Below are 12,500 nucleotides of genomic sequence, written 5' to 3' on the forward strand. Positions count from 1 at the left end.
TTGTGTTCGTGGTTTATTTGCATTTATCTTAAATTTCTAATTGAGTTTTAGTCAAATCTGAAGAGACTAAAAGCTGCGTTAGCATGGAGCTTTAAGTAGTTCGATATTAAAATAATAAAGACATCGCTAAATAAATAATAAATAATATATAACAAGTAAAATTGTGAGAAAATCCAATAATGTTTAAAAACTTTCCGAAATATTTGTCCTGCTTTTTAAAATCAAATAAATATATTAGTGCAGCTCATTTTTATTTAAGTTTTAACATCAAAACGTCCTGAATTAATGAATATTTTAACTTCATAATACTCTCTGTCATCACAAAGTCTTTATCTGTCAATCAAAACAAAAAGGGGGCGGGGCCAGTTATGTGATTGGCTGCTGCTTGAGCGGACAGCCAATCACGTGGCTGTTAACACTGGACCCTTTGTGCCTCCGCACGTTAAGATCTGGCATATTGCAGCTTTAAGATTCGACTGTAAAATCTGAAAAAACATGTCGTTTCTCCTTTAAAGCTTCAGTTTTACTTTGCTGATGTTGCTTTTATGCAGTAGTTTAACGAAAATCACTTTTTTCATTTTAAATCTTGTAAACGTTTCCTTTTGCTTTCACTCTGCGTGGCAGATGGTTATTATGAAAGTATTTTCATAGAAATAATCGGTCGTTTGTTTTGTTGTTCTGATATTTTCCTGAGAATTTGTGGTGTAATGATCTGATCATTATCTGTACGAATGTTTAGCTGGTGGTCATGTTTGCTCTGTAAAAGCTAATCTGACATTAAAATGTGTTACATAAATGTTTTAATAAATCCAAATTAAAGCAGCAAAGTGTGACATTTTAGCCACCTGGTGGACAAGAACAGCAAATCTAGCATTTATAATGATGTTATTCATGTGTTTTTAATCAGATTTTAAGGGGATAATTAATGGATTGTAATATATTAAGATTTTTTTTTTGGATTAATGAATTAATGTATGCATTGGTTAATCCCTTAATTTTGTGTTTGGGGTTTTTTCAGGGTTAAATTAAGTAGATTTAAGGTATTTTAAGAGATTGTAGTTTTGTGTAGAAAACAGGTTTATTTTGAAAAGCATGAGCGGAAGTCGTAATTTACCTCTGTAGCGGCTAACTTGACTCCGGTTAGCATCTTATGCTATGAGGCTAGCAGGCGAGCTGTGTCTCTGCTGTGTGTTGCGATGGCAGCTGAACCAAAAACATTAGCACTAACGCCAAAGTAAAACAATGCAGTGTGATTAATTAATCCGATAATAATTCAGTTTAAGAGCCGTGCTAACTATTAGCCAGTTTGCTAACGGCTAGGTAGCCCTGTTAGCCTCGCTGCCAACAGCAACAACAGTAACAGCTAGCAGCTAACAGCTAGCTGTCAACACTGAATTCTTCCTCATTAGCATCCCGTAAAGTTTCACCGCAGAAACGTCAATTTAAAAGAAATCCAAATGGAAACAAACGCACCGAAGCGAAGAGACAATAAGAAGTCGCTGCGTGTGAAGGTAATTAGCCTCGGAAATGCCGAGGTCGGAAAGGTGAGTGACCACCAGCTTATTTTAGCCCAAACCCCGAATTGAATTCAGGCGCATTTGAGTTGAGATGCTCGTAGCTGCTGTAAAGCTTTAAAAACCCTTCTTTGTACAGCTGGCCAGCGATGTGTTTATTTTTAAGCTGGTGTTAGCTTTAATGATCAACGGTTCTTGTGCTTTTGGTGTCAGGTTTGTGACGCTATGGGGTCTGATTTCTGTTGTTTCTTCTATCACCAGACTCCGTATAAAAATCTATTATTTACAGGGGTTCTTGATTATTACTAATAATTAGTACGCAGTGCAACATCAATGACAATATGTTTCGTAAGAATACTATATCTTCTAAGACTCGGCGTATAAATTAGTTGTTATTATTAAATAATTAGTTTTAATATTAACGTTCCTCCTGCGGTCTCTATTCAGCAGGAAAGGCGACACTTGCTGGCGACAAACCAAGTGCACCAGATAAAAATGATGATGTTCTAATGAAGTAATGTCTGCTTGGTGTATAATGTGTATGCCGAATGTGCCAGGAGAAACCAACGATTCTAAAATGGTTTAACTCATCTGTGTTTTTGCATAAAAACAATGTACCTTTTTTAAATTGACACCATCTTCTCTGAAATTCGGCATACATCCTGTTTTCTTATCAGCGGTAATTCTTCTGTCTTCATTCAGCAGCGACAACTCTTAAAGTGAACCATTTAAAAACGTTGAAATACTATGTAAGCAATGTCTGCATAGTTTATTGTTTGTATGCCGAATTTACCTAAAAAATGTCGTAATTCTACAACAACTACGAATTATGCGTTAATACATTAAGCTGTAACCTATTAACAAGGTCCCCTAAAATTGTCACAATCCTTACTAACATTCGGCATACATGTTACTGGTTAAGATTAATAGTCAACTTTAATAATTAGTTTTCTTGTTGACGTCACTCCTGCAGTCTTCGTTCAGCAATCCACCTTTAAATTGCTACATTTCTGAAGGGAGTCTGGCGTGAATCAATTTTCCTTTTCAGAGCTGCATCATCAAACGCTACTGTGAGAAGAGATTTGTTCCCAAGTATTTGGCCACTATTGGCATCGACTATGGCGTCACCAAGTAAGTTCATACGCTGCGTACCTAATCTGTTACTGTGTGTGTAGAATATGCTTTCTGTGTCTCCAGTGTTTTATCACCATCGTAGTGGAAGTACGAGGTGTGTTGTAATACCAGTACTGTGTGTGTTGTCAGGGTGCAGGTTCGCGATAGAGAAATCAAAGTGAACATCTTTGACATGGCCGGTCATCCTTTCTTCTATGAAGTGAGTCACAGAGAGTTCACGTTTTGATCGTTTATGCTTTTGAAGTACTTCGCAGCATTTCATTGGTTGTGATGTGGGAAACCTGCCAGCAGGTGGCGCTGTTGATCCTGGAGCTTTCCTCCGCCTTTACCTGCTCCCCTTATCCTCCTTCTTCTTCTTCTTCTTCGTGTTGTTTCTGTCTCGAAGGTGCGTAACGAGTTCTACAAGGACAGCCAGGGCGTGCTGCTGGTGTATGACGTCGGCCTCAGGGAGAGTTTCGACGCTCTCGACAGCTGGCTCGGGGAGATGAAACAGGAAATGGGCTCCCAGGCCAACATGGACAGCATCGTGTTCGTCGTCTGCGCCAACAAGGTCAGACTCCTACGCTCCCAACCAGCTCCTCCAGTCGGATGCTTTGGCTTCATGGTTACCTGGTTAGAGCTCAGGTGATCACACGCTGCAGGTGATCACATGACGCGCCTGCATGAGGGTCTCGCCGTCACAGGAAAGGCCGCAGGAGGAACTCGGCTGCACGTATTTCAGCCACCTAAAAGTTTAAGTGTACGCTATATTTAGAGTCCTTTCACCGCGTCACCTCGCCGTCTGATCGTTTCTGACCCCTGCTGAAGAGCCCAGCCATCGGGTACGAAACGCCGCACACCTGCAGGTAAAGGGAACGATCTTCGGCAGCTGCGCTTCATAACGGCGTCCTCTCGTCTCCACGGTGAACTCCGTCGCTCATTTTTCTTTTTCTTGCCGCTTCCATAAACAGCTGATCTGCGTCGTGCGTAGGAATACGGACGTTCTACGGTTGAGAGAATGTAGTGCCACGGGAAAGGGCTGTCTGACGGCGAGGAAAATACAGCGTCCACTTAAACTGACTGATACTTTTAGGCGGCTGAAATGCGTTCAGCCGCTGCGGGTTCACTTCCAAAAACCCGAACTGCCCCTTTAAACTCGGGGCCAAACCAGGAAGTGTCCGAATCAGCGGACGGTCCAGAATTCGCTTGGGACCGGACCGAGACCGCTTCCTCGGAGTGTCATTGTTCAGATGCCCAAACAAATCATACGAAGCGGGAAAAGCAGCTAAACGACGCCTTTTTTTAAAATGTCCGTCTGTGCAGGTGGACCTGGCGAAGCGGCGGGTGGTGGACGAGGGCGAGGGGCGTCTGTGGGCGGAGTCCAGAGGGTTCCATTACTTCGAAACGTCAGCGCAGAGCGGAGAGGGCATCAACGAGATGTTTCAGGTACACAAACGCACGCAAAGCTCAAATCCGGTGTTTTTATAAAACAAAGAAAGAAATAGCTTCTAGTGTCGTGTGTTCGTGTCGTCCCGCAGGCGTTCTTCTCGTCCATCACCGACATGTGTGAGAACGGCGGGAAGCGTCCGGTGTCGGAGGTCAGCGTCGGTTTCACCAAAGAGCAGGCCGACACCATCCGCCGCATCCGAAACAGCAAGGACTCCTGGGATATGCTGGGCGTCAAACCTGGTGCCACGCGGTGAGTAAACGGCCAGAGGTCACAGGTCAGAGGTCAAAGGTCAGAGGTCAGAGGTCGGGCTGGGTGGTAGCCATAGACTCCCACATTGTTTAATTATTGTCTGTTGCTTCCCGCCCGCTGGTTTCCAGGGAGGAGGTGAACAAGGCGTACAGGAAGTTGGCGGTCCTGCTGCACCCGGACAAATGCGTCGCCCCCGGCAGCGAAGACGCCTTCAAGGCCGTGGTGAACGCCCGCACTTCACTGCTGAAGAACATTAAATGACGCGCGTCGGAAACCTCCCGCAGGGACCGGACCTCTCGTCGCTCGGACTGAAGAATCGCACACGAACAGTGTTTATTTATTTAGCGTAAAGGTCTTGTGTGCCATGTTGCTTGCCAGAGTGCTGTATGCCAACCTAACGTCTGGTTTAGGACCAGTTTTAACTCATTTACTACATTTTATCTCTAAACTGGTGTGTGTGTGTGTGTGTGTGTGTGTGTGTTAATGCGAGAGAGCGAGCGTATGGAAGACGATTAGGGCCAGAAACGTTTAGTTTTAATAGATTAAACATGATGGTTATGAGAAACAAACGTTTAAATTCTTTCAAAACGTCCAGATTTTGTGTCGAAGTCGTAACTCAGAGGATAAATCAGACTTGCGACGTTAAAGTTGTCATCAGTCGTTTTTAGATGAAGTTTAAACGTCACATGTCAGAATTTTAGAATAAGTCGTAACTCTAAGAGTAAAGTTTCTTAATTCAAGTCAGAACTGAAAAACTGAGGGAAAAGGTTCAAATTGATTAAAGTATTAATAGATAAAGCAGACTTCTGAGGGAAAACAGTATTAATCATAAGAAATTTGTTTTTCAAGTGTCCAAATCTCGAGTTTTGATTAAAGTCAAAATTTTAAATTAATGTCGAAGGGAAAAAAGTTGCAATTCACGCGGCCCTCGCCGTTTTCTGTGTCGATGTACGGGTTTGAGTGTGTTTGTGCGTGTGCGTGATGGCTGAGTTAACGTCATTCGTTCTTCCCGCGGCAGAGCGGGAGGTCAAAGGTCGGTAAAACCCGTTCAGATCGGCTTCTTGTTGATAAAAATAAACAACGAGCTGAGCAAACCTCCAGCTTTGAATCCAGTCAGTGACGTTACAAAGTAGTGTAATAAAATTCGATGTATTTCATTAAAAGTGACTTTTAAACTCACTTCTTTGACAACGTTTAGAGTAATTAATGTAATTACATGCTAACCTTGTGTGCAGAACAGCGCACGTCTCCACCTCCACAGTTTTTATAGCCTTGTTGCCAAATCAATACAAGTCAAAGGTGTGATGTAATCTAAATGCATGTTTAATATTAATAATCTTTTATACTTTCCATGTGGCCAAACCTGCCAACTCCTCGTCCCAAACGTCCGTCCACAAACACTCTGTCCTCCGCTGATGACATCACCGGCCCCTGGTTGGTCGATGCAGCTACGGCATCAGAAATGCCTAAACTAAACTAAAACCAAGAGATCTGCTGTGATTTGTTTTCTCAAATGTCTTATTTGTTTGGTCAAGTGACTAATTTGAGCCCTAAAACTCCATGTGATCCACTACATTTCTAATTTGTTCCCTCAAATGCCTATTTTAAATGGAATTGTTCCCTTAAGTGACAAATTTTTTCCCCTTAAATTCCTTTCATAGTTTGTTACCTTAAGTCTCTAACTTGTTCTTACGTTACTTTTCTTTTTCCTTAATTGACTACTTTGTGCTCTCAATCTGTCTATTTATTCCCTGAAACTTGTCATTTGTTCCCTCAAATTGCTAATTTGTGCCATGAAAATCCTATATTTTTTCTCTCAAAATTTTTTATTTGTTCCCTTAAACTGCAAAACTGTTCCCTCACGTTGCTAATTTGATCACTTAATTGGCAAATTTTGTGCACTGAAATTCCAATTTTTTGTCAAATTGATATTTTTTTTAACTTTAAATGAATAACTTGTTCCCTTAAGTGACTAATAGTCATGAGTAATTTGTTCCCTGAAATTGCTATTTTTTCTTTTTAATTAGTCATTTGTTCCCCTATTTGTGCCCTGAAATTTGTTAATTTGTTTCGTCACATTTCTATTTAACTTGTTCCCTTAAGTCACTCATTTGTTCCATCAAACTTCCAAACTGTTCCCCGTAAATTCAAGTTGTTCCCTCATAATACAAAATACTTAATATGTTCCCTGAAATAACTAAATTGTTTCCTTATGTGACTAATTTAACCGTCAAAAAGACAATTTCTTTGCTTTTAATTTCTAATTTGTGTCCTTGTGTATTTTGTTTTCCTCTCAGATGTGTAATTTGTTCCCTTAAGTGACTGAAGTCGTTCTTTTAAAAGATATTTCATTTGTGCACTTTCGTCCCTTCGCCTCTTGTTTAAACAGCAGTTTCTCTTCGCACGAACAAGAACGTTTACATGACGATGGGATGTCGAACTCAAACAAAGACACGTGTCCGTTTACAGAGTTCGCACCGTGTCCGTCCCAGGCGGCCAACAGGAAGTGCCAAAACCTGCAGTTCCCCGAGCGGCCACTTGAGGCTCCAAAGGCGAGTCAGTCCCGACAGAGCCCCGTGTTAAATACTTTACAGCAGAAATAAACGTGTTTACAGCCTGGTACAAAAAACGGTTTTGGTCTCTAAAGCTAATTTTAACTCACCCGTTTAAATTATATAAAGGCTTTTATATTTTATTTATAACTTAAATTATATTAAGGCTTAAAGTTGGAAGGAAGTTAAGGTGGCTCATCAGCCAGGCTTCACTCGGCCGCCTCGGCTCCACCTCTTTGCCCATTTTTGGATTAGCCGGAGTCGGGGACCGCCAAGATGGCGACGGCCTGAGCCGCCCACTTTGAGCGTCCATGTTTTATGCGGTACAACAAAGATGGGACTGAAAAACAGTGTTTATACTGTAAAGAGCTGAGTGACAGCATGAATATGTTCTCATATTTTTATATTTTTACATGCGTGTGTCCACAGGAATGAATGATGTGTCAGAAGCACAGAGGCTGAGCTGCCACTTGTCGCTTTATGGTGATTTTTATGTATTTTTATGATTTAATCAAATTAAATTGATCTCCATGATCTTCCAAACATACTCAAATGTGGCATCGCTAGTGTTTTTCCCCTTAAAGACTACATTTCCCATCACCTTTGTTGCTTCGTCTTAATGTTTACAGATCAGTAAATTAATAATCAGATGATTTATTAATTCTAAACTAAAAACTAGCATAAAAAACATCAAAAATAAATGAAGTAAAAACATTTAATTTAAACCAACAAAGCAACAAAAATTCCATTAATACTTAAACAAAATAAAAAAATTAAGAATAGAATTTTTTATATATATAGTTTTTAATTTTACATTTACATTAAGCAAATAAAATATTCAAATAAAAGCAGTCAATTTATCTTAATGTTAAAATAAATAGATTTTGTTTACAATTAATTTTTTATTAACTTTAAATTGCAAAAATAATTAGAAATACAAAGTGACAAAAACATATTTAACAAACTTAATATAAAGAAGAAATAAATGAATTTATAAAAAACACTAAAAAATACCAAGAAGTAAATTATAAAATTATAAATAAAAAATAAATAAAAATCGTAATAAACTGACAAGTGGGACACAGTGTTTCTGATATGAAGCGTCACACAAATCAAACGTTTAATATTTAAATTTATTTTCTGTCTGTTTACACATGTTGTTGTGTGTTATAATCACATTATTTATTTTGTATGGAGACGCGTTTAAAGACGGTTCACAAACTTCAAACGCACAGATAATGACTGTTTAACGTCATTAACACGTTATTTTGGCACAGTTTGACCTCCGTACCTCATGACTTAAATCCCGCTCGGAGCTGAAAACACGCTTCAGTCATCTGATGCGTTGATGATGCGCTTCCTGTTTCCTCAGCTCTTCCTCTGGGTCACGTTCACATTTTGAATTTTACCCGCATTAGTGAAAAAGGTCGCGGTCGTATCTGTTACATGACTGTGTGTGTGTGTGTGTGTGTGTGTGTGTGTGTGTGTGTGTGTGTGTGTGCGTGCACGTTTCACTGGATTGTTTTTGAAATAATAAAAAGTCACTTCTCCGACTGCAGCCTGTCTGTGTTTGTGCTCTTATACATCTGTCTTTTGTGTGGACCGGTTTTGGAATTTATTGCAGTATCCTGGAATATTTTGGGATAACTCCCTGGAATATGTTGAATATCCTTGATTGTTTGTAAGCCTCGGTGCCGGCCGCTTCTGTTCATAACTGAAGGGCTGATGCGGTACTTATGACGACACAGATCACACAGGTGTTTAATGCAGCGATGAGAATATTTACCCAAAAGGTCAAAGGTCAACTTCGCTGTGACATCATAATGTCCTGGAAAAACCTTTTTTTTTTTTTTTTTTTTTGGCCTTTTATCCAACACCGTGACTCAGGAACTGAAGACTGCGACCGCGGCTGCTCGGGACGCTCAACAGGTGACACTTTGACTCAAAGGTCAAAGGTCACCGTGACCTCTAAATAGGTTTTTAGCCATAATTTAAGAAGGAAGTGGGCGTCGACTGGGACGGCAGCGACTGTCCTCCGCCTCGTCCATTCTGCCTTTCACTTCCTGCCTCGTTCTGAGCTTCGAGCAGTTATATTTACATAAAGAGCTCGCGACGACCTGACAGTACCCGGCAATGGCTGACAGACGTATAAATACAATAGATGTCGGTGGGGATATTCCTTAATAATTCATAAAGTATAAAAGTCATAGCAGCCGTCTACAGAGAATTACACACGGGTCGACATATCTGTCGTCGATATGCAAATGTATGTTTAATAATTCATAACACAAAGAGCAATAATGCACTTTTACAGCCGTGTCTTTTATAATGTCATATAATTAATAATTAATTGTAACAATTTGGACTTTACCTCCACAATAACTTGTTGTTGAGCTCGTACAGTTACGTAGGCAAGAGGTAACAAACTTCTAAACGAGCAGCCGAACGTGATTCACGTGAAGTGAACGTGTGTTTAATGCGCTTCTGGTAAAATAACGACAAGCGTTCTCAGTCTAGAGTCAAAGAAGCAGAGCATGGAGGTGGTGAAAGCAGCGGAGTGGCCCTTTAAACTCTGTTTCCTCTTCAAACAGCTCGTGAACACTGAAACAAAGTCCAAGGTGTTCAGATTTCCCAGCAGCACGCGAACGCATCCCAGCCCAGAAAGCCAAACGAGCCCAGGACTTTGAGCCAGGAGGCCGGGGGGGTCGTGTCCCGCGTGAACCCCACAGTTAACTTTAAAGTCACGTGTCACGTGACTTCCTGCTGCCTAACCCGCGTCGAACGCGTCGAAATGTTGCTCAGAAAGTTTTTGTACATGTTTTAAAAGTTCCCAATAAAGTCGTCTACCAAAGTGTCGCGCAAACGGCTTAAAAGAGCAATTTAAACACAATTAAATAATCAAAATGAAAATAAATATCTAAATAACTGCGACAGACTAAACTAATGTTGTATTTAAGCAACTTTTGCAACTTTTTATTATCTGAGAAACTAGAAAACGTTAAAAAAACAAACACTCCGACATCTTCTCGATCATTTAAAACATCTTTGAAATGTTCTGTAAATGTGTAAAAGACATTAAATGAGATTTAGCTTCACCAGACTCCATTCAAAATCTGTAAGGAAACAAGGAGGCGAATTAAAGAGTCCAGCATGAAATCTGCTGAGCGTGTGCTGAGAGGTTTAGCTGCAGCTCTTTGATCAGACGCTTGTTTGTGTTTGCAGGTCGGCAACTAATCGGGCCGTCAGCTGTTCACAGTTTAGTTTCACCTTTCGGCTCCTGAAACTTTGACACGAACCCTTCCTGCCGTCTGCGAAGGAGAAAACACTCAAAAACCTGCAGTGAACGTGAAAAAAAACCAAACTAAAAACGGGAGCTCGTCTTTCCGTAGCTGCCGTTATGAAAGCGATGATTCGACAGTCAGAAGAGAGGAACTGGTCCCTAACCTCAAAATAACAGGAAATAGTTGCAGCCAATAAAGAGCAGAAGTCAGAGGAACTGAATCTACACTTTCTTGTTGCTTCCAAAGTCTATTTATTCCCCGCAGAGCCTTTCGCTTCCTGCCTCATTCTGAGTATCGAGCCTCATCGGAGTCACGTGACTGCGAACCGCGCCTGGCTAGCCGTGACCCGGTGAGTTACGCCCTTCATCGCTCAGTCCAACACAGCGATAACTTCCATTTTGCCAAAAATACACTTTATACCTTTTACTCGGTTTAGGTCTTCAGGCGGGACGCAAGCTGCAGCCTGATTGGTTGGCGGAGGCAAAAGGTTTCAGTCGTAGAAATCAGATCAGAGAACCCCCCTTTGAACAGAAATGGTGGTCTGAGATTCAACCTGCCCAAAGTTTACCACAGTGTATTAACACCGTGGTCAAGCCAATCACATGCTAATCAGGTACTGAACAGTGATGAGGGAGGTGCAGCCAGAAAACAACAGGCCTGATTACTGATTACTGGGCCATCATGGAAACTATTAGATCAGTTTCAGGTGAAACTAGCTAATCAGCAGATACTCAGGTAGACTCCTCCCCGAGGACGGGGCTTATGTAACACAGAGTAGCTTAAATTTCTGAGTTCTCAGACCATTTTCACAATTGAGAATGACTTCCGGATGGGAGCCGAAACGTCTTGATTCTGAAAACAGCGTCCAGATGACCACGACTGAAACCTTTTCTACACTCCACAGACGACACCGTCTTTATGTTAGCTTAGTTAGCTTCTCCGTACCTGGCAACGGTTAGCTAGCTACCAACCAACATAGCTAGAGTTTTTTATTACACTATATGTTCAGAATGCTTTACCTTCTATAATGCTCCACTAAAATGAATTATTGAATAATAATTATATTAATTACTATTTTCTTTAGTAATCTGTGTTTAATAGTGCTCCCATAGCGCCTCGTTGGGCTGGAGAATCTACATTTCTACTGATAAACAACTTTATTGTGCTTTTCTGGTGTTGCCTTCTCAGATATTCCTGAGGCGACTGTATGAAAACAAAGGTTCAGGGGTTTTTAAGTTGCCCTGGTTATGCAGAGAGCGGTCGTGGAGCATTAGCTCGGTTAGCTCGGGCAGGAGTTCAGCCTCCGAGCAGCCGGAGTGGCTAACGGGGAGAAAATCAGATCTCTTCCCTGCCGCCGTCACATGAGCGACCTCAGGCGTGTATTCAATCACCGTTTCTATTATATTATGAATTATTGAATAATAGTATTACCATGTGTACACACTATTATCCTTTATTACATAATGTTATTATCGCATTCAGATCATTACCACCGTTTATCTTTGCTCTCTTCCACTTGTGAGTGAAAAATCAAACAGTAGTGAGCAGCTGGGTGACCTTTGACCTCCAGGTAGAGCCTGGCTGTGAATACTCAGGCTGAAGAGGGCTGTAATCGCTGCCCTTTATCACTTCCTCCTGCAGTCACAAGTGTACAACCAGTCAGATCATGTCCTTCCTTTGCTCAGAGAAAGTCCGTTCCAAACTGGATTAATCAATGGCAGAAAATTGATTATTCCAGATTTTATGTATTGATAAGTGGTGTGTAAGGGAAACCTCCGGGTGATTTGGGAGCACATAAACGCACCACCGGATTCGGCTTCAGTGGGGTTTCTGGGTCGTGGTGTTTTGAAAGAGGAGGAGCACTTTCAGTCTCCAGGTTCCCGGAAGACACACCTCTCTGCGCGCAGCCGTTACAGTCCCATACCGAGCCGAGGGTCCACCAGAGCTGAACGGGACCATGGCCGACACCGACACTGGCTGCTGGTCCGGGTCTGACGAACTCATCTTCTTCGTTAACGGGAAGAAGGTAAAACTAAGTCTTATCCATTTTAAATGTGCTGCTTTTTAAACGGAGTTCTGTATGTCACTGTAACATTACAGTGATATCAATTTGATATTGCCGTTTCTGTGCGCTACTCAGTGACGACGTGGACTTTACTCTGTCGTGTTTAGACCTCCGGTGTCGCACCGAGTCCTCACGAGTTCTTACAGCTGCCCCCATAATGTTTCAGACTGCTTCATGGTTCTCCTAAAGATAAAATAAAGACTTTATTCAGCGGCTTCCCAAACACGCAGCGCAGCGCAGCGCAGCGCAGGAAAGTGAAAGCAGCAGGTGACCCCC

General features: G+C 41.5%; 3 protein-coding genes across 4 annotated transcripts in view; all 3 read left to right on the forward strand.

The window, feature by feature from the left end:
- Positions 1 to 822, forward strand: part of cd247 (CD247 molecule) — a 20,221-nt gene extending 19,399 nt beyond the window's left edge. Inside the window, exon 9 of the mRNA XM_044187646.1 lies at positions 1 to 822. This exon is cut by the window's left edge and continues 1,454 nt beyond it. The gene's annotated coding sequence lies outside the window, so the exon portion shown is untranslated.
- Positions 823 to 1,102: 280 nt separating this feature from the next.
- Positions 1,103 to 6,960, forward strand: dnajc27 (DnaJ (Hsp40) homolog, subfamily C, member 27). 2 transcript variants are annotated; one of them, XM_044187628.1, is made up of 7 exons: positions 1,103 to 1,511; positions 2,563 to 2,645; positions 2,778 to 2,847; positions 3,034 to 3,198; positions 3,951 to 4,073; positions 4,166 to 4,326; positions 4,455 to 6,960. In XM_044187628.1, the coding sequence occupies exons 1-7, from the start codon at positions 1,458 to 1,460 to the stop codon at positions 4,585 to 4,587; spliced, it is 789 nt and encodes a 262-aa protein (XP_044043563.1). In that variant the 5' UTR covers positions 1,103 to 1,457; the 3' UTR covers positions 4,588 to 6,960. The 2 variants fall into 2 exon arrangements, with proteins under 2 accessions (XP_044043563.1, XP_044043562.1); XM_044187627.1 differs by having other exon boundaries at positions 1,104 to 1,544.
- A 4,965-nt stretch (positions 6,961 to 11,925) lies between these two features.
- Positions 11,926 to 12,500, forward strand: part of xdh (xanthine dehydrogenase) — an 18,956-nt gene continuing 18,381 nt past the window's right edge. The window contains exon 1 of the mRNA XM_044187423.1: positions 11,926 to 12,185. Coding sequence (XP_044043358.1) covers positions 12,117 to 12,185 — 69 coding nt within the window. The 5' untranslated portion in view covers positions 11,926 to 12,116. The remainder of the gene's footprint in view (positions 12,186 to 12,500) is intronic.

Source organism: Siniperca chuatsi, linkage group LG24 (assembly GCF_020085105.1).
Source record: "Siniperca chuatsi isolate FFG_IHB_CAS linkage group LG24, ASM2008510v1, whole genome shotgun sequence".
Lineage (NCBI taxonomy): Eukaryota > Metazoa > Chordata > Actinopteri > Centrarchiformes > Sinipercidae > Siniperca > Siniperca chuatsi.